The sequence below is a fragment of the Pipistrellus kuhlii genome, unplaced genomic scaffold (assembly GCF_014108245.1).
Source record: "Pipistrellus kuhlii isolate mPipKuh1 unplaced genomic scaffold, mPipKuh1.p scaffold_m20_p_6, whole genome shotgun sequence".
NCBI classification, from domain to species: domain Eukaryota; kingdom Metazoa; phylum Chordata; class Mammalia; order Chiroptera; family Vespertilionidae; genus Pipistrellus; species Pipistrellus kuhlii.
The window spans coordinates 46,239,327-46,261,369 of NW_023425562.1; the positions used below are offsets into that span (position 1 = coordinate 46,239,327).

At 41.9% G+C, this 22,043-nt stretch overlaps 1 protein-coding gene across 2 annotated transcripts; it reads right to left on the bottom strand.

Annotated features, from left to right (window-relative positions):
- Nucleotides 1-366: 366 nt before the first annotated feature.
- On the bottom strand, nucleotides 367-14,031 carry SEC11C (SEC11 homolog C, signal peptidase complex subunit). Of its 2 annotated transcripts, XM_036418783.2 has the most exons (6): nucleotides 13,834-14,026; nucleotides 8,418-8,527; nucleotides 4,723-4,872; nucleotides 2,811-2,930; nucleotides 1,151-1,208; nucleotides 367-565 (listed from the first exon to the last, which is right to left on the bottom strand). In XM_036418783.2, exons 1-6 carry the CDS (start codon nucleotides 13,918-13,920, stop codon nucleotides 512-514), a joined length of 579 nt encoding a protein of 192 aa, XP_036274676.1. In that variant the 5' UTR covers nucleotides 13,921-14,026; the 3' UTR covers nucleotides 367-511. The 2 variants fall into 2 exon arrangements, with proteins under 2 accessions (XP_036274676.1, XP_036274677.1); XM_036418784.2 differs by lacking the exon at nucleotides 4,723-4,872 and having other exon boundaries at nucleotides 13,834-14,031.
- Nucleotides 14,032-22,043: the final 8,012 nt, after the last annotated feature.

Below are 22,043 nucleotides of genomic sequence, written 5' to 3' on the forward strand. Positions count from 1 at the left end.
TAAACATTTTCAAATAAGTGATCCAACCACCTCAAGACACATCAGATCACAAAACAAAGCAGATTATACCTTTCTTTCTAACAACAGTTACAGGCTTTCTGAATGATCAGATTCCATTTTAATAAAAATGGAGCCATCTGTTTTCAAGGGCCTGCTCACTTCCCCCTGAAATGCAAAGACTTTCATTTTTGAAACTCGGACGTGACAACGATGTTACGTGGGCCATGTCCTGCCCCTCTCAGGCCTATAAATGGCCACCTGATTCCTGGAACAGCACAGCCCCCACCCTCAGATCCGAACAACTGCCACAAGGGGCAGGTACACTGAGCAGATTCAAATCAGAGCCCACAGAAGAAAACAATCTTCACTGATGAATCATTTATTTGGACAAGACGCAAACGTCTCTGCATTATTTCCCTTGTATACAGAAAGTGGAACATTTCAAATATATTAGTTTTTCTCTTTTTCAATAGAATTCATTTAATCTTCATCCCAGGAACTGCTTCTCACTTTAGGATTCACGTTTTAGTAACACATATGCGCCCATTACAGCCAAAAGAGCATACTGTAAAGAAAAGAGAATGGAAAATTACTGCGAGGACTACAGATATATTTGGATTGCAAATGTGTTTAGATAAAGTCTGTTCAATATCGGACCCAGGACGGAATCAAAAGATGACCTCTCCCCTTTTGTTCTCCCCATTAGCTGTCAATGCCACATTGTGGTTAAAAACCCAAAAATCTATTCAAGGACTAAGGCCCAAACCCCAGCACACATAGCTAATGCACTGCTCATCCCACGTAGGTTTCTTATTGTTCTTCAAGTGTTTTTAAAAAAAATTTAGATACCATTTTCACTGATCCTGGGAAATTAGCATTAGTGAGTTTATTGTACTTCTTTGTTTCTTTAAGCATTTCCATAATAAAAAGCAACAAACATATAGGTGCCATATTAGAACACATTATGAACATGAGAAATAAAAGTAGCTATTTTAAATCTATAATTGAAATGATTATGTTCCTTTGCAGTTAACAACAAATACTCTGTAGAAAACATAACTAGCAAAACATTTTAAACAAACTGAATCTTTATAGCTGCACATGTAAAAAAATCCATTAAAAAAATACAGACATACATATAAAGTCCTACCTTGAATTTTGGATAGTCATTCATTATTATGGTGACCATACCAACATATGGTAAGAACCTAAATTGTGAGATAAAAGGTCAGAGATATCAAAATTGTTCATAATATGAAAGTAACCTTTGAAAACATCATAAAGCAGCTTTAGGACACAAGTCCTACTTGGGAATGGTATGATTGGGGCTGTCAGAGCAATGGTCTCTCCTGTCTCAAAGACTTTCTCAGTAAAAAGCACCAGAGCGGACAGCCAGGTCAATTTTTAACCAGGCTCTGGATTTTGGCTGGAGATGCTACTCGTCTCCACTGGCAGCATTCACCACAACATAATTAAAATAAATAGCCGAGCCACTTGTACAAATGGAATGGGCAACTTTCATTGGCCTCATTTTCATCTTTTAGTGCCACAGTGAGATTCAGATCCCACTCTAAGAACTGCTGTTAGAGAAATCGTTTAAAGTACACGGGTAATTCTACATCCAGAATCGTCATCGTTTTCATTCCACAGTGCTTTTCAGATGGAACAAACAAGTGTACTGGGCAGTGAACACAAACTTCTATGGCTCTCATCACTATGATCTATGATCCTGTAGAGAGAAGGCTGGGAGCACAGGCTGGCCAACGATCACGCTGACGAAATTAATGCCATTAATGGGAACAAGGCAATACACCCTTAGTCCCCTCCAGTCCCTTTCAATCGGTGGCTTGGAGCTCCTACTTATACAAAACCTATACCAGAGTTTCTAAAAATACAGGACTGACCAACTGGAAGTCTCTCTCATCTCCTGCAGACATTCATGTGGAGATGCAACAGAGTAAAAATGGTTCAAAGGTGAGCAGAGAGAGAAAGGGGGTAGAAAGAGGCTTTACATTACAATTTGATGAATAAAGCTGAATCTTAGAAAATGGGAACCAGTGTTCTCCAGCCTCACCCAGCTGGTGGGATTTAGGTAGGATTTTAAAAAGGCATTTCTAACAAGGGTTAACATAAAAGGGTCACCAAAAGACAGGAGGTTGCCCCCTTCCCCTTTTTTCCCCCTAATAAGAGGATACACTGTCTACGGCCAATGAGAAGCAGAACTCACTGCTGAAACAATTATTCCAAGATGACTATTAAAAGATTTATCACATAACTGTTTTTAATAGTGAAAACAGGAAATCACCTGAATATCCACCAACAGAGGATTAGTTAAATAAGTGGTGATTTTGTAGCCATTTAAAAAGATGTAGATTTGACACTGAAAGCTAGTTCCAACTTCCTGTTGGGTTAAAAATAAATTAAACTCTTCTATGTAAAATTATATATTACATATGCATACACATCTGCACAGGGACAGGAAGTCTCTAGAATATTCATCAAGTATTAAACAGTGGTTATCTCTGAGCGAATCTCTTGTCACTGTTATTTAAGACCAAAGAATAACTACTCTCTAGGTGAGGAATTATTTCAAAACAGAATCAAACCCATGACATAGATAACATACTTGCACTCAGCTTTGATGTTAAGTCCTGGGTCAGTCCTGAGTTTTATTTCGTTATCACAATACAAACCAGAACTCTGACAGCTCTCCTCACATGTACTACTTACAATGAATGATCCTATTATCTCAAGACAGTTAGCTCCTCTGGTTTCTGAATCTTCTATACAATTTAAAAGGTAATCCTCACCCTCTGGCTCTTCCCACCACATCCTTCTTTTCCAGCCAGTTCTGGCCTTCTTTGTATAAGCCTCTGTCATCAACTTCATTATTATCTCCTTTAGTCAGAAATTTGATGTCTCCATTATCTCTGGAAAGCAAAACAATATCTTTTCAAAAATTATTTCCAGCACAGCAGCATTAGCAAAAATTAGTTTATCCAACACTTTACAGCCAGATATGGGCATTTAGAAAGCAGTCCAAGATAACCTGATCTTTCTTGGTCTAAGATGATTGCTTACAGATATCCATTCAACGAAAGCACAAATCTAATGACAGTTTTATAGACTTAATTCTAAAACACTCAAGTTACCCTGACAACTGCAAAATACAAGAGCACCAGTAAGGCAGTGATGTGCTTTCACATGGATTATATTCTTCCCTCTAGACATGAACCTGATCTGAGTACAGATCTGAGCACAGATGCAAGAGTCCCTTTACCTTTACTTCCTTTTCCTTGCCAGCTGCAGAATGTATTAATGCATTCGTTCCTTCACCACTGAGCAGAGTGGTGTAAAATCCAGTTTGCAAAGAAACAGGAATCACAAATGGCACAAAACCAACATTAAAGAGACACATGGGATTCATTTTAAACATCTAAACTGCTGCTCACATTGCCTTGACACTTGAAACACAATATTACAGCATTGTAGAGCTATAAAGAGTCTTCTTTCAGTGGGCAAGTGAAAAAAATGCACTATTATATTTAATAAAAGCTTAAAAGCCCACAAAGACTTGAAACCACACCAAAAGGAGCAAGCTGATTTGCAGCCATGGTCATAAAGGAAATCAAGAGGATAAAAATCAGGGTGGTCTCTCACAAGTCACTCAAATTACCACAAGTCACCGCTATTTCCTCCACTTGGAACAGTTTCTCATCTTATTTTAAATCCGATGAGAATACTGTCACGTTATGACTGAGCGTATTTCTGCAACAGTAAGTTAACAAGTAGATATCAAGTAACATTTGTATATTAACACAGACTTGGAACAGGGTCATTCTAATGTTTAGAGTAAAATGAAGTGGATATTTTTAAGTATCAACCTGTTTGGGGAACCTGGAAGCAGTGAATGGAATGGGACTCTAAATACCAGAAATGTACAAATAGCTATGGTGCACACACATACACCTTGGATGAGTAATGTGCCATCAAAACACAAATATACAAACCTAAATTTAATTCCATAACTCATGCAGGTAAAAATGTCACACTAAGCCTATATAGAGTAAGTGAATAAAGAAGCTTATAAAATGTAACATTTTCACAAATCATGTGACTGTAGTACCTCATGGAAACTTAATGTATTTGAGCTAGAAGTCATTATTTTTGGTTCTCGAGGTGTCTTAATAAGTAATTACTGGCATTTAAAGGAAAGGAAAGGCCATTTTGAGGAATGGGGGTAGAATTAATGCAGGATATGCAAGAATAGAATCATGGGATGAGTTGAGGGGGAAAATTGTTATTCATCCTAGGATAATATTACTGTTGAGAATGCCACTTAGTTCAAAGTGACATAAAATAGAAAACAGGCAGCTTTCTGTATTTCAGAAATGAATTCTTATATAAAAATAATTATAATGGAATTTGATTTTCTTTGGGAATCCTTCAAATAATTAATACTATGCCGCCATATATTCCATCTCACTACGTTCAAGGTAATGTCAGTTCCAAAGTTCTCTTAAGCACCCTGTGAGTTACTGTGGGTCAAGTATATTATTTCTGTCTTACAGACTGAATTATGTATCAGGACCAAAGTCACCCAACTAGTAAATGGCAGAACTAGGAACACAATTCAGTGCTTTTGCACTTTTTAATCAACCATTAAAAGAGTCTACCAAATTTTTACAAAACACCAAAAAGTTTTAAGAAAAGCCTCTTTACTTTTCATGAACTTTGATTACTCTGTGAACTATTGGAATGTCTCGTCCTTCGACCTTAAAAACCACGATTTCACCAGCTCTAATAGGGTCTTCCCGGAAGTTTGTCAGGAACAGAAGGTCACCCCTGTGAAAGGCTGGCTCCATGCTGCCACTAGAAAGAAACACAAAAGCACATCCAAATCACCCTGGGGTCACAAGTGAACATTTCAATTCACAATAAATATAATAATAAACACATGAGTTCGAGTTTCAACTTTCATCCATAGTCCAGTAGGCCTATGAGCTATGAAACAAGCTGCAGTATTTCCTTCTGACTGTGCAAGGTGATAACATTAAGTGAAAAGGAGATGATTTCTTCTTAGACTTAAGTCTGAGAAGGGCCAATATTTAGCCTTAAAAAAAAATCCACATCTATAAACACATTACTATTTCCATTCAGAATTGCACACTGTTAGCTGGTTAACACTCGAGAACAGTTCTTTCATTTCATGGTGTATCCCCAGCACCAAGGACACGACGTACTTGTTCAAGGAATTAAATGAATGCTCTTAGGAGGATGAGCTATTCGCCAGCCAAACTGAGGGTGGGAACAAAATTCAAACCCGAGGCTTTTGGCTCCTGCAGTGCCATCCTTTTGACCATATTCTAGAGAAAGCCCAATTCTAACCAATGATTTTGATGTGAAGGTCAATAAATAATCCCACATGGTACCAGTTTAAACCCATGCCAAAAATCTCCACTGGATTCAAGTCAATTGTTATCTAGTGGAAATTGAAATTATCAAAATATAATTAATTTTACACATGCTCATGCTTTGTTTAATGCATGAGAGAATAAATAAGACTTAGGCATATGGCTAGACAGGTGTCCTACAAGCAATGCTGACTGAGGGCTGGAAGGAAAATGAACCACATTAGAGAAGAAATAAGGAGCTTTAAAGGAAAATGTGGAGTCACAATGAAAGCAGCTTGAGAAGTTGGCTCCCATCCCTCCCAGCCCAGCACACCTTCAACTTGCCAGCACCCACAGAACACAGCAAGGAGAAGCGCAGTGGAGACTGGCCTGGCACTAAGCCCCTGCTGATGTGTTTATTTTTAAATGAAACCAGTGATACTCAGTTTGGTAATAGATCTAGCACTCAACAATAGGAGATCTGACAAAAAAAGGTAAAAATGGTTAGAAATGAGCTAAAACAAATTTGTGGTGGTGGTGTTGTTTTTTAATCTCCCAACTTGGAAGTTTATTTTGTCTTCTTCTGAAAATAAAACATAGCCGAAACTGATTTTGGCTCAGTGGATAGAGCATCAGCCTGCGGTCTGAAACGTCCCAGGTTCGATTCCGGTCAAGGGCATGTACCTTGGTTGTTGGCACATCCCCGGTAGGGGGTGTGCAAGAGGCAGCTGATCCAAGTTTCTTTCTCAATGATGTTTCTAGCTTTCTACCCCTCTCTCTTCCTCTCTGTAAAAACTCAATAAAAAATATATATATATCTAAAAAATGAAGAAAATAAAACATAATTGGTTCAAGGCTTTGTCTCCTTTGAAAGAATAATGACTAAAATGCTTAAGATAATTTCTTCATCGACTGCTTCATCTCTCCTCTTTCAGCAAAACTGCTGAAGACACACATTGGGAAGATGTTTTTAGTAAAAGGCGAAAGATTTGTACGATCTGAAGAGAAACCAGAGTATTGGGAAGATGTTTTTAGAAAGCCACCTTGGTCTCTAGTAACAACTAGGAATTGCAGCTAGAAAGACAGCTCATGGATGAGTCTCAGAGGCAGGTGAGTGCACTGGAGTCTGGCATCCAGAGCCACTGTCATGTCCCATGGGGAAACCAGTTCTTTGAAATGTCTTACTAACATCAGCTTACACTTGCTTTCCTCAAGGGTCAGGCATTCCCCTGAGGTCAGTGTTCCCCAAGGTCACAAGCCTCTCATGATGTCAATAGTTTATGGTGACAAACCAAATTGCTTTAGAACTGTAAAGAATGATTTATTAAAAAGTCTCTACACACTGCAATTTCACAATTTCTGAATATAAGTGTGTGTGTGTGTGTGTGTGTGTGTGTGATTTAAGAAGAAGCAGAACATTTCAGTTCTAGTCGTGGCTCTGCCAAAGTGACTATGAGATGCAGTGCCCTGGCATCGCTGAGCCTCAAGTTCCCTATCTGTTCCATGAGAGGGCCTATCAGAATTTGAGGTTTTTAGTCAGAGAAAGACAAGTACCATATGATTTAACTTATATGGGAAATCTAATGAACAAAAACTAACAAGCAAAACAGAAACAGACTCATAGATACAGAGAACAGACTGTTAGCAGTGAGTGGGGAGAGGGCTGGGGGCTGGATGAAAAAAGTGAAAGAATTAAACAAACAAAACAAAAAAACAACTCATAGACATAACAGTATGGTGATTACCGGAGGGAAGAGGGGTGGGGAGGGGTAAGAAAGAGTAAAGAGTCTGGCTTTGAAGGGTAAAGGGAGAATAAATGGTGATGGAAGGAGACTTGACGTGGGGTGTTGAACACACAATGATGTCATATAGAATTATACCCCTGAGACTTATATAATTTTATTAACCAATGTCACCCCAATAAATTTAAAAAAAAGAAATTAAAAAATAAAATATATTTGAGGTTTTTAATCTCTTCTTTTTTTCAAAAGCCATTAAATCCATCCTTCCAATGAAATCTTCCCAGGAAGTCTAACATATGATACATAAAGAGAAGCTGTCATGACTGATGCAAGCCTGGGGGGTCTGAAATCAATGAGCTTGGGCCCCATTCCCTCCTAAGGGCCTCCATTCCCGCCCACGTGAGTAAGACTGCAGGATCTAAGACACATGTACAGAGAGCATCTTGAAGCAGCTAAGGGTTCCCAGACATGGCTTTTCAATTTCAAACTGATTGCTAAGTTTTTCCCTTTGGATGACTTTGTGGCTACATAACATTATCTAAAGTATCAACTCTTCTAAAATAAATAGGCTGTGCTATATAAGAGTGATAGTCTGAGAAGAGAGTAGCCACCTACCCAATACTGCAGGGGAAGCTTAAAAACATACTCAAGCCCTAGCCAGTCTGGCTCAGAGGATAGAGACTCAGCCTGCGGACCAAAGGGTCCCTGGTTCAATTCTGGTCAAGGGCCCATACCTCGGTTGCAGACTCCTCCCCAGTCCAGGCCCTAGTCAGGGCACGTGCAGGAGAAGGCAACCAATCAGTGTATTTCTCTCTGTCTTTCCCTCTCTCTGCCATTCTCTCTAAAAGAGCAATGGAAAAATATCCTCAGGTGAGGATTAACAACAACAACAAAAAAAACATACTCAATACTCTGCTAGGCACTGGGATGCCTATTTGCTACAATCAAGTAACAGTTTTAAATCACCTATTTAAAAATCAATTTGTACATAAATAATGCATTACTACCATTTGTTACATGGTCTTTTTAGTGGATTAAAACATTAAAATACAAACGTGAATGTTTTGCCCAGGAGCATCAGCATCATCTTGTAAAAACACTAACATGTCTGGAAAAAAACAAGATTTCCAACAAAAGCCAAAAAAATAAAATATTCTCAAACAGGTATCAATAAAGAAGACTCTGTCCAATTACAGCACTGACTCTGGGCTGTCATGCAGGCTTGCCCGCAAGGTGACCCTGACTCTGGGCCCAGGCAGCATGTACAGCTCGTGGGACCTACCTCAGCACCACCACGATGGGGCTCTCGCTGCCAGTGAGGACGATCAAGCCCTTCCAGATCATGAGTGCAGAAGACACGATCATGGCGAAGTTCAAGACCTGGTAATACAGCTGGAACAAGAAAGGCCGACCCAGCGTTAAAACCAAAGGCAGAACGTGCTAACCCTGAGCTGCATGTGTGTTTCTGTAAAATCCCACATCCGTCCATGGAATGAGCCTCCCATATACGTTTCTACTTCAACGAGAGAAAAGGGAGAGGGATGCCAGAGCATTCCATGGGACCTGCTTTGTTAAAGCCTCACTAAGACTGCACTTCTCCGGGGTTTCTCAGCACCTTCCACCCGTGAGGACCCCGCCACTCAAACTGCTGGGAGGGCCTCGCTGCAGTGCAAGCACACAGGCCTGACCTGAGCCCCTGGCACCCACTGCGCAGATCACCCAGAGCCACTCCTCAGTCGCCTGGCCAAAGAGGCCCCGAAGCCTACGGTACTTAGCAATAGCTCTCTTTGTTATCTGAAAGACATGTTAAAAGTCAACAAAAAGTTTAAACACTGGATGATGAGGTTTTCACATGAGTTAACATCATTCTGTACTGACTGCCCCACCTGAGACCACTGAGTTAAGACCCACAGGGCGTGACTTCATCCTTCCCTGTCCCTCGCATGCTGAGGCACAAGGCTCCTCCTGGCTGGCCAATGCCTGCCACTCACCAACCCCTGGGGGACTGAGGGGAAACGCAGCACCTGCCCACAGCACATATCCCTGAGTAGCTGTGGCTGCACTGTTGGTCCAGATGCCCACCATCCTCCAAGAGGCTATGGGGACAAAAGTCACTGTGCCTAGTCTATTGGAAATGTAAGCCCTGGGCACTTGCCCCACCCACTGTCCTCTGGATGGCTCCTTACTGGGGTACCTGCCTCAGTCTCCACAATCCCTGTGGCTGCCCGGGGTGATCTGTGGAGCCCTGTGGCTGGCCCACCCAACACTCCGGTATCTCAGTTCCTCCTCGTCTCCAAGAACCTTCTCCGGCTACCTGAGCCATCCACTCTCAGCCACACACCTAGGACTGTACCTGCTTGATCTCATGTCTCTAACACTCTATCTGACCGCATGTGCCTGCCTTCTGGCCTATGTGCTCATCAACATGGCTCTGTTCCTCTCGGACCTCCATCCTTCACTGTCTCCATCATCAGCATGGGGTCCCTCCAAGCCCAGTAAGCACCTCCTCCCCCAGGCCTGGAAGCCGTACTCCAGGACCCTCCCAAGAATTTTCTTCCAGACCCCCACCAGGGAGAGGAAACCCTCTGCGGGCTCTGGGGGGACAGCTGGGGATCTGGTTCTCAGCTCTTTCATCCCCACTTCCCCTTTACCCCCACTTCCAGAGACACGGGAACTGCCAATTCGTGAGTGTGAGGATTCTGCAGCACAAACAATGAAGTTTTTTCTCAGTTTCCCCCACTGCTGGCTTAGGATTTTGCCTTTTTCTAACTGTCAGCACTCTTTCATCTGTTTTCTAGTTTCTATTTTTTAACTGATCTTGTTTCCTTTCCTGTCTTAGAATAAAAAATAAAAAAAAGTAAAAGCTTAAAACTATTAACTGTCCAGAGAAGAACTGCAAGTAGTAAATGAACATTTAAAATGCTTAAACCAAATCCTGCCTTCACCCTTCCAGCCCCCCCTTTTTTTGCCTAGCACATTTAATACTAATAATCAGTTCTTGGCAAAGGTGCATTTGGGATGCAAGATGACATAATCATCCAGAAAGCAATTTAGTATCAAGAGGTTATTACTCTTGGCCCAGTAATTCTACTTCTCAGAATTCAGTCTAAGATAAAGGCAGATAAGGGGCTATGACACAGGATAGTCTTATTTCTAACAACAGGGAAAAGGAAATAAATGAGCAATAATAGAGAAATTATTGCATAAATAATGGCAAGTTACTGCACTATTTAAAACAATGCAAAAAATAGAAAAAAAATAAGACAATGCAAAAAAATTCAGTGACATGAAAATATTTCATATATATTAAGTGGCCCAGTTGGTATGGCTCAGTAATTGAGCGTCAACCCATGAACCAGGAGGTCACAGTTTGATTCCTGGTCAGGACACATGCCCATGTTGAAGGTTGGATCCCCAGTCGGGGGCATGCAGGAGGCAACTGATCAATGATTCTCATCATTGATACTTCTATCTCTCCCTCTCCCTTTCTCTCTGAAATAAAATATATATATATATATTTAAAAAAAGATATGTTAAGTGGAAAATGTAGGCTGTAGTAAGATCACCACAAACTATAACACAGTTTAGAAAATGCACACAGGGAGATGCCCCCAAGATACTAACAGAGATTACTGTAGCACAGTTGGAATGATAAAGGATTCCATTTTCTCATTTCAGCTATTCTCTATGCTTTAAAATTCCTAGGATGGTCATGGATTAATTCCAAAATGGGGGAGGGGGGGCTTAAAGAAAGTGCAACTGACAGGATATTAACTGCTATTAAAATAATCATTTTAAAGAGTGTGACAAACATGAAAATATATTATGATGTGATACAGAGCTCAAACCTGTCTCTTGCTAATATTACACCTTTGTGAACTTATGTAATTCAAGATATTTAGAAGCATATGACTGAAAGTGGGGACATAAAAAGTGAATTAAATTAACTGAATATATTTTGATGTAATAAATAAAAACAGGAAAATATCAATAAATGTAACTCAAAATTAAAGTTACACACCTTTTAAAAAAAACAAAAAAACTCTTTGGCTATTGTGTCAACATCAAATTATGAAACGATCCTTAAATTCCCAGGAGAGCAGAAAAGGAACCTGGAGTGGTAAGCCGATACTGTTGAAGTATTGGGCAAAGTGCTGCTTCCAAAGTGCTACTGGTCTCCTCACATCCATCTAAAGCAGAAGCTCCTCACTACAGTTCACCAAAAACTTCTCCACCTGCTCTGTCTGAATGGAAGAACTTGATAAACAAACTTCGTTTCATTATGAATTACAGATCTGATTAGGAAAGCCCCAAGTCAGGGTTTTAAACAGAGATTGTCATTTTCAGGAGGTTTTCAAACCACCAGGCTTCACCTTGAAGAGAGCACACTACAAAACCTTGTGATTTACCTAACAAGGGCTGGGTACTAAGAATACACTTTCCAGTATGATTTCCTATGCTTGAAATATTCATCAAGGGGAAGTGAAATCAATTATTCAAAAAACTTCCTTTGAGCAGGATATCTATTAGCTAAAGAAAGGGGCAATTACATAAAAACTGAATCAAGCTAATTGCAAAAGCACAGACCCCACTTCCAACACCCTGTCTTGAAGGAACCTACTAACCTGAGTCCAGGATTGAAATCCAAAAAACATAATTTTGATTGAGCAATAACAAACTGACTTGAACAACAAGGTTACCTTGTTGTTCATCTCTGCCTACTAACTTTGTATGCTTGGCACCTAATAGCCCAGCCGAGTTTAGAAGCAAGTCCACACTCGGTCTTTGTCAACCAATGATAAAACAGCCAATGTCTGAGGGTTCTCAACAAACAGTTGAAACAAGAAATTCTGGCTGACAGAGCAGCAGAAATGCCAGTAGCTGTATTTCTTCCTCTCTTCCTCACTGCAGAAACAAAGAGTCCTTCTTTTTTTTTTTTTTTTTTTTTTTTTTTGCATGTGGCTCTTGCCTTAATTAAGCATGAGCAGGGGCAGCAGAGAAAGGAGTTCCCTCTTCCAGGACTGGTGGAGCATGCATGCCTGACAAGGTTTCACAGCTTACTATTTTGGAGGGAAAAAGAAAGAAGTAAAAGGACAAAGCTTTAAAAAATAATACCAAGAGACAGCAGATATGAGCTTCTTAATATTAATTAAAAGATTAGCAAACATAAGCAATGCAACAGATTCCAATAGTTCTTATCACTGAACTTGGGAATATACTGATCCTTCAGAACGGCTTGGGGTTGATATATTCAAGGCCTTCTCTGATAGTCTGGCATGATCATCATCTGAAATCATACCATTTTAAAGAAATTTTAGAAACCTAGCCAATTAAGTCTAGATTTTTAAATAAATCTTGAGGGCAGTATCAATGCTCAGGACAATAGCTGTTGGTTTCTCAAGCTCGTGATCTTCACTGCCACAACTCATCTTAATCACAGACACTCCCAGAAGCTTATCAGCTATGCATACCTAGAAACAACCACACTCTTAAACACAGTTCATGAGGTTCAAGTCACCAAACCCACATCACTGCATCAGTCTGAAATTCCACTTGGGGGTCAGGTGTGGTGGGGAGGGAACTAAACCACATGCCCAAAGGAATAAGTTGTGCCCTCCATGGGCACCACCTCACTCCTCGATATAACAGGACAAATGAAACAGGATGCCATCAAAATCATGAGAATTGGCACCATTTTCAAAGATAATCGCAACTTCCCAGTAGGAAGGTTCCATTTTTCTTAGCACACTTTATTATTAGAATCAATAAAATTAATTCATAACCATCATGGTATTAATATCCATTCGTGGTATTTGTGCCCTACAGATCCTAAGCTCTAGAAGTTTAAGCAATCTCATTTTTCCTGGAGGAAAGAGCTTCATTTCCAGTCCTTACTCCTCTTGGTTTATATTGAAGAGAAAGACCCAAAGACAGTGATCTAGGGCTAACTAGGGACAGAGTAAGAAGGAAGTTTTCCCCTGAGGGCAGCGAAGAGTGAGAAATCAACTCCAGCTGCCCAAAGACCACATGCTAACTGCCTCCTATATTCGAGGTGCAGCCAGACCAGAGAATCTGAGAAATAAGTTAAGCCTTATTTATAAGTATAATTTTGCAAGTTAGAAGGGAGTTAGGGACTTCTCGAATCCCTTCCGAACACCGATTCAGTCCCCAATGATTGAGCACCACCACGGCGCTCTCTCAGCACAAGGAGCTGTATTCAGTCCGGGTGCATGGCTGGGAGAACACTGCCCAGCATGGGAGGCACTACTGTACAGTTCCCATGGTCACAAAGTTATTTCCTTTCGCCTGCCTTTCTGCCCCTTCCATCGGCGGGCAGCATTCCTCTGGGCGTCAGGCCTCAGGAGACCCACAGAGAGTGCGTTCCGCTTCCACCCGGTGGCCCTTTAAATATGTGCAGACAGCTGTCACTCACCGCAAGTCAACCCTCCCCGCTTTCTCAGCCACATGTGACATCCATGGGACTAGATTTACACTTTCTTACCCTTCCTGACCACCCTCCCCTAACTGGGCTCTTGAAGTGCAAGAAAGCATACACACACGTGCCCACAGGTGGGTCGGTGAGGATTTGAACCCAGGGCCTAGGAGAACCCGGCGCGGGAGCTGCGGCGCCGTCCTTGCTGTAGCCAAGCCCAGGATGCCCTGACTCCCAGGGCGCGCCCCCCACGCGGGCCTCTTACCTGGCGCTTGTTCATCTTTCTCAAGTCCCCGAAGATGTCCAAGCCGGACGTGGGGAGCTGCGTCCCCACGACGCCCGCGCGCACCATGCTGGGGTCTCCGGGCCAAGGGGGGCCCCGCGGGCTCGTGGAGTCCCTGACAGCTGTGGAGCACCCGCCGGGCCCCCGCCCACCAGCCCCGCGTCCTTGCTGGCCACGTGACCAGCAGTCGCTCAGGAGTCTGGGAATCGTAGTCCCGCGAGTCTTGGCCTCCAGTGTACCGGGAAGAAACCGGGGGAAGAAAACTACCACTCCCAGAATTCTGCGGGGCGAGAGCCTCGTCCAGTGAAGACCCAGGGCTCGTAGGTAGGGCAGCGGCGGGGCTCAGGAGCCTTGTCCCACCCTTCTGAGGGAACCTGGGGCAATGGCTGAGCCAGCATTTCGTAGGGGTAACTCGGGGAAGTGACTTCTCAAGAGGAACGGAATTCCCCAAGACTCTGGTCAGGCGCCAAGAGGACACCTAAAACTCCCTCCTTTAACCTAGCCGTGTATCGCGGCCATTGGATGACTGCACGAGGAAGGCGGGGCTTCTACACTCGCCGCGGGCTGTGATGGCTCGGGGAGGAGCCTAAAGATGGACCTGGTAGGTGGGCGGGGCTTGAGAGAGGCGGGACTTTTGAAGCCTTTGAGTTTCATGCTCTGCAAGGGCGATAGGATTTGAATGTAAGGGAGCAGGAGGATACAAAGGTGTATCCTCTTAATCATAGCTGTGTCCCAAAGGATATTAATTGAATGAATAAATAACCAATTAATTTAATACACGAGGAAACAGAGCCCAAGGTTAAGTGGCAGAGTCTGGAATAAAATTCAAATTTTCAAATTTGTAAATCCTGGATTACTACAGACCTGACCCTAGATTCTGTTTAGTTCATTCTCTCATTCATTTATGCATTATTTATTGCGTGCATGTATGCACAAATATTTTTGGGGCGCCTATTTGCACATGACCCTATTTTAGACACCTGAAAGACATCAGTGAACAAAACAAGCAAAGATCCTTGCCCTCATTAAGCTTACATTCTAGCAGGGGAAGACATAAGCACATTATGCAGTAGCTACAGGATATAGGAAAAAGAAAGTAGGAGGAATAAGAAGCTCTGGGGGAAGAAGGCAGGTTGCAATTTAAAATAGTCCAGAAGCTGACTTACCATGAAGCTAATGAAACATGAGTTTTGAGACACTTCACTTGCAAAGGCTCATTCCAAAGACTTGAAGAAAAATGGTCATATGATTTTGTACAACTTTCAAAGCAAGATATTTGAATTGATTGAGTCTTGTTTCTTTGTATTCCAACTTCCCCTCCATTATAGTTTCCCTCATGTTGGAGGGACAACGAGCATTTTGAGTTAGAGATACATTTAGTTTGTGTCTATTGGATATACATATGTGGTTCATGATCATTTCCTGACACCCTTGTGTAGGAATGGCTTCTAAGAATCCTGCTGCCCACTGTGTCAACTCACTTGATATTCCAGCAGGAAGTTGCATAGAGATGTGATTTCCTGATATGAAGGTACCCTAAAGCACTTGGCCTTAGAAGTACGGTGTTTCCCTGAAAATAAGACATCCTCCAAAAATAAGGCCTAACACATGGAAAGATAAGACTTAGCGCAACTTTGGGAGAAAAAATTAATATAAGACACTCTTATTTTCGGGGAAACAGGGTATGTGGATAATAAAGGAGAAACAAGGTTTTAAATGTATGATCCAGAAGCTAATCTGTGTAAAATTCTTTCAAACATCACATGTATAAAATCAAAAGTGGGGCAGCCATAATTTATTCATTTGCCTACTGAAGGACATCTTGTTGCTTCAAAGTGGTTGAGGTCACTGTTTGATTCCTGGTCGGAGCACATGCCAGGGTTTTGGCTTGATCCCCAGTAGGGGGTGTGCAGGAGACAGCCAATCAATTATTTGCTCTCACCATTGATGTTTCTGTATCTCTCTCCCTCTCCCTTCCTCTCTGAAATCAAGAAAAATATTTTTTAATTGGAAGATTCAGTTCTCTTCACTCCATTAGAATAAAACAGTGATAAAATTAACACAAATAATTGCTTGAATTATTATAGATGGTATGAAGATGTTTAGATGTGTTCAGATTCTGGATATATTTTGAAAATGGAATTTTCAGGATTTTTGAGAGATGGATATAATAGGCTATGAGATAAAAGAAAGGAAGTTCGGGCTGACTCCAGGGATTTTAGCCTGACAATTACAAGGATAGAGCCCTCCACAGCTGAGACATAGAGAATTATAGGTGAAGCAGGTTTGTGGGAGAAATAAGAGTTCACGTCACTGTGACCAAAAATCCAGGGCCTTAGGTTTTACTAGCCCAGTGTCCTCAGGCCACATCCTTTGGGCTGCCTACACGCTCCTGCTTAGGCTGAGCACTGTGTAAGGAGTGATGCAGAAATACATAAGGTGGAAATCCCCGAGTATTGTCCAATCTGGGATGAGTTCATTAACTTCCATTAAACCTTTTCCTCATCTATAAACTAAAAACTATTTTGGTGATAGCCATTTTGGAAGGCAGTTTGGCAATTTCTTATAAAATTAAGCATACTCTTGCCATACAATCCCTCAGTCATGCTCCTTGGTATTTACCTAAAGGGATTGAAAATTTATGTCCACAAACCTGCATATAATGTTAATATCAGTTATCTTCATAACTGTCAAAACTTTGAAGCAACAAGATGTCCTTCAGTAGGCAAATGAATAAATTATGGAATATGCCATTGTCAACTAGACAATTGAATATTATTCAGTGCTAAAAAGAAATGAGCCATAAAGACATGAAAAATATGAACCTTAAAAGTATATAATTACATGAAAGAAGCCAACTTTAACGGCTACATACTGTATGATTTCAAATACATGACATTCTGGAAGAGGCAAAACTATGGGAACAGCCTAAGTGCCCACCAGCAGATGAGTAGATTAAAAAACAGTGGTGTATCTATATAATGGGATACTATTCTGCTATAAAAAAGGAGAGTTCTTACAATTTGCAACAGCATGGATGAAAGTGGAGAGCATTATGCGAAGTGAAGCAAGTCAGAGAAATATAAATATCACATGATCTCACTCATTTATGGAATACAATCAACAACATAAACTGATTAACAAAAACAGATCCAGAGACAGAGAAATATCAATCAGACCATCAAATCTCAGAGGGAAAGTAGGGGAGGATGGAGGTAATGGGGAGAGATCAACCAAGGGACTTGTATGCATGCATATAAGTCTAACCAATGGACACGACAACTGGGGGGTGAAGGCATGAGTGGGGGGATAGGGGGGGTGTGTAATGGGGAAATAAGGACACATATGTAACACCTTAATCAATTAATAAATTTAAAAAAAATAAAATCACTTTCCATTCAATTTTCCTGTGAACCTAAAACTGCTCTAAAAAAACAAAAATATTATTTTAAATTAAAACAACAACAACAAAATATTGGTAATATCTGGCCTGTTTGTTATGACAACCACAGCTAGACTGGGCCCACATGTCCAAGTAGGGGCCAGTGGTGGGGCAGTTGATGAAATCTTAGCTCATGCCTGACCCTCAGGGGCCAGTTGGTGTAAGGACCCACTTATGGTTCTTTCCTCAGGTCTTGGGTGACTATTTGGAATAGATATACTTGTCACTCTCAGAATCCCCACATTCTCTCTTTCTTCCATCAGTGAGCACCATGATGGTAGGAAGAGCTAACTAGAAGCCATACAATGCCCCCTCCCTACCAAGATAGCAAACCAGAAGCAATAACCCATCCCTGGGGGGAATGACAGAGAAATGACTTCTCAATGTTACACAATTAGCTAAAGTGGCACACACACACAAAAAAAAATTTTGGACTAGACTTTAAGGAAAATTGCATTTAAAACAATGGTCAGATATTTAAATCTTGTCTACCCAAAGTAAAATGGAGAATTTGTCCCAGGTTTCAAACAAAATAATCTGTGTTTCAGTGTGTGATTTGAGAGCTTGAATCACCCAGCTATTGGCCAATTTCTCTATTTAGAAGCATAAGATATAACACTTCAAAGGGATCCAGAATCCATCTGGGTCAAATTCTGCCCATGGCTGGCATCTCCTCTGAAAGATTGTGCGAACATAAAGCCTCTGTTGAAACATTATTGAACAGCTCTCACATTCTCTAGCAAAAATAGAGCAGGGGACAGCCACTTACCAAAAATCATGCTCACACTGTTTAACACTAGTCCCTTAACAACTAGAAAAGGAGCTCATTTTATAAAGAAAAAAAGCCGTGGCCAGCAGCCAGCCATCCTTCCAACCTCATGCCCCTGGCCCCAGGGCAGGGTCCTCCCTGAGCATCCACATATTCCCTCCGCATGATTGGCCGTGACAGGTGTGATCTTGAAGATCCCTTGTGGATCAGTTCTTGATGCTACGGGGACCCCAATTTTGACTGTTTGACATGCTCTTGCAAAGGAAGTCATTACAGTCAAGTCTTAAAGGACCTGTTTGTTATAACAACCATTGGTCAGGGCACATACCCAGGTTGCAGGCTCCATTCCCTGTAGGGGTTTGTGCGTGATGCAACCAATCTCTTTCTCTTCTCCCTCTCTATTCTTCACTTTCTAAAAATCAGATTTTTTTTTTACAGAGATGAAGCGAGAGGGATAGAAAGCTAGAAACACTGATGAGAGAGAAACATCGACCAGCTGCCTCTTGCACACTCCCCACTGGGGATGTGCCTGCAACCAATGTACATGCCCTTGACCAGAATCGAACCCAGGACCTTTCAGTCCGCAGGCCGACACTCTATCAACTGAGCTCAATCGGTTTCGGCCCAGAATGCATCCTTTTCATCATAGCAGACCCAGTTCGCCTGTCACACTGCATGGTCATCATGTCTTCATGTTCACAGCTTTAACTGGATCTAAGAGCTGCGTCTTATGCACCTCTGGATTTCTGGTACTCAATGGAGCAACTTAGTAAATAGAGCAGGGGACAACCACTTACCAAAAGTCAAGCTCACACTGTTGAACACTAGTTCCTTAACAACCAGAAAAGGAGCTCATTTTATTAAAAAAAAAAAAAAAAGGAATCCAAGATGGCTGCTCGGGTAGGCAACTAGCCGCAGCCGCACACAACAATTTCAACAAAATACAACTAAAATATAAAATGGACATTACCCAGAACTACAGGAAAGTCGACTGACTGGAAATTCTACAACAAGAAGCAAGGAGAAAACCAGAAGGAAGCGCAGAGGAGCTGTAAAAGCCCAAGGTACGGAGACACGCGGCGCGCGCAGAGAGGACAGAGCCGGAGAGGAGGGAGGCCAAGTGCCTGGCTGGCGGTCCCAAGCGGGAAGGAGAGAAAAGCTCCGACTGTGCTGGGCCCAGCTCCAACTGCTCTGAACCCCAATTCTAGGCCAGACCCCGGGGACCCAGGCTCATCCATAGGGAGCCGGGCTGTAAGGCGGGACTCCGGGGAAGCGGCGAAAGGAGGTCCCGGAGGCGCGCACAGTGCGCGCAGAGAAGGGCCGGCCGGCTGTGCCGCGGGATTGCCCTGATGGGAAGGAGACAGGGGCTCCAGACTGCTCTGAACGCCACCTCCAATCCCACTACCAACTGAACTGAACCCCAATACCGGACTCATTGGGGGAGAGCATAGATAGTTTGGCAGCAGGCGAAAATCGAGGGCACCTTTCTCTCAGAGGCGCTCACAACAAGTACTGAAGGACCCTGAGTCTCAGGAGTCGCATAGGGCGGGGCTGACGGAAGCCAAGGCTGTAGGCTCCACCCTGAAACCACCCCATCAGGAAAGCTGCCTGTAAAAATGCCTAAACCAAATAGATCACAAACGAAAGAAATGGAGGACAAAAAGCGACTGGATATAGAGTTCAAAACCACACTTATAAGGTTGTCTAAGAATCTCCCAGAAAAGGCCGATAAAATAAACAAGACCTATGAGGATATGAAAAGAGATCAACTAGAAATAATAAGGGATCAACAAGAAATAAAGAATACATTGTCTGAAATAAAAAATATTTTATGGAGTCCTAAAAACAGAATGGAAGATCGCAAGAATCAAGTCAAAGATTTGGAACATAAAGAGCCAGAAGACACTCCTCCGCAGACGCAAGAAGGCCAGAGAATCCAGAAAGTTGAAGATAATGTAAGAAACCTCTGGGACAACTTCAAGCGAACCAACATCAGAATTATGGGGGTCCCAGAAGATGAGAGAGAGCAAGATATCGAAAACATACTGAAAGAAATAGTGACAGAAAACTTTCCCCACCTGGTGAAAGAATTAGACTTACAAGTCCAAGAAGCGCACAGAACTCCAAACAAAAGGAATCCAAAGAGGACCACACCAAGACAAATCATAATTAAGATTCCAAGAGCAAAAGACAAAGAGAGAATATTAAAAGAAGCAAGAGCAAAGAAGGTAGTTACCTATAAAGGAGCACCTATACGATTGTCAGCTGATTTCTCAACAGAAACCATGCAGGCCAGATGGGAATGGCAAGAAATATTCAAGGTGATGAATAGCAAGAACCTACAGCCAAAGATAATCTATCCAGCAAAGCTATCACTCAGATTCGAAGGTCAGATAAAGAGCTTCACTAATAAAAAAAAGCTAAAGGAGTTCATCACCACCAAACCAGAATTATATGAATTGCTGAAGGGGGTTCTTTCAGAAGAGAAAGTAAATAAAGATAAAAATTATGAACAACAAATACATAACTATCAACAAGTGAATCTAAAAACCAAGGAAACTAAAAAAAAAATCTGAGGAACAATATTAACTGTTGAATATAATAGAATCAGAGGTATGGAAGGGGAGTGAACTGTTTATTCTTGGGGAAAAGGGGAGAGGGGGGTGTGGGAAGAGACTGAACATAAACTGTGCACCTATGGATGAGGACAATGGGGGGTGGGGAAAGGGCAGAGGGTGGGGTGAGAAGGGGGGGGGAAAGGAACATTTGTAATAATATGAGCAATAAAAATTTATTTTTAAAAATAAATAAATAAAAAAAATAAAAAAATTTTAAAAAGCCGTGGCCAGCAAAGTCAGTTGTCCTATGGGAGATTTCTTAAAGATCTCTTCCTGATTATCTCACTCAAGGGCCTTGAGGGTATCTGGGAATTATAAAGAGAGAATGCATGGTGCCAACCTGTGTTTAGGAGATTTTGTATGGAAAATTAATATGCTCATTTCTCTATGAAAAAAGGGAAATAAGCAATACTGTGTTTTGGTTTAAGAAACACAGTAAATCAAAGACAGCTGTGCAATGATAAAGACCTAGGACTGCTTGATTTCTGGTACTAGCTGGATCTCCCCACATGTCGGCAATAGAGCCAATATTAATTAGACCCTGTTTCTATTTCTAGGTCTTTGGAGGAAACAGGCCAATGGGAGCTAAGACTCTGTGTTTGATGTCACAGCACTAGTTGGGAAGGAGAAATGAGGATCTGAGAACAGAAACAGAAAGGCTGAGCCCCTGTCAAGGATGAGGCTGGAGACTCTTGTGGTTGTTTTAACAACAGGTCCTTTAAGACTTGACTATAATGACTTCCTCTGCAAGAGCAAGTCAAACAGACAAAACTGGGGGCCTGCAACCTGGGTATGTGCCCTGACCAAAAGGTCAACAGTTCAGCAAAAGATCGAACCGTTGACCTTTTGGTGCACAGGATGATGCTCAATCAACTGAGCCTCCACACTGGCCAGGGCAAACATTTTGCATGCTTATTTTTGTATTGGTTAAGTGTTCTTTTATCTTTTTTTTTCCTTTCAATTTCATTCTTACAAAATATGTATTTTATAGACAATAAAAAATAAGTCTCAGAGATGATGAGTAACTTGGCCAACGTCACAGAGTGAAGAGTTGACAGAGCCAGGACTTACATCCAGCTTTGCAAAACCCAATATCACACTCTCATTCGCTATACCACAGTCGCTCCTCGGTTCTTTTCTGCCCTTTGAAACCCCCTGGACTGTGTGAGCAAACACTGGTCCAGGTGAGACTTTCAACTTCCAGTTTCTAAGTTCAAGTTGTTGCCTGCAGCCCAAATATGGACACTGCAGAGTCCCGGGGATCCTAGTGCATTTGTGCCTGATGGAGAGAGGTAGGACTCATTCTTAAATGAAGCACAAACAGGATTGATGACATGGGATTTGGTTGGTCCCGGTAAGAACA

Bases quoted from the DNA above. Each gene is read 5' to 3' on its own strand.
- SEC11C (XM_036418783.2), bottom strand. From the start codon at position 13,920: ATGGTGCGCGCGGGCGTCGTGGGGACGCAGCTCCCCACGTCCGGCTTG. The intron at 8,528-13,833 runs GTAAGAGGCCCG...TTCTTGTTCCAG, and splicing joins GAAAGATGAACAAGCGCCAG to CTGTATTACCAGGTCTTGAA. The intron at 2,931-4,722 runs GTAAAGAGGCTT...TTTGCTTTCCAG, and splicing joins GTAATCAAAGTTCATGAAAA to AGATAATGGAGACATCAAAT.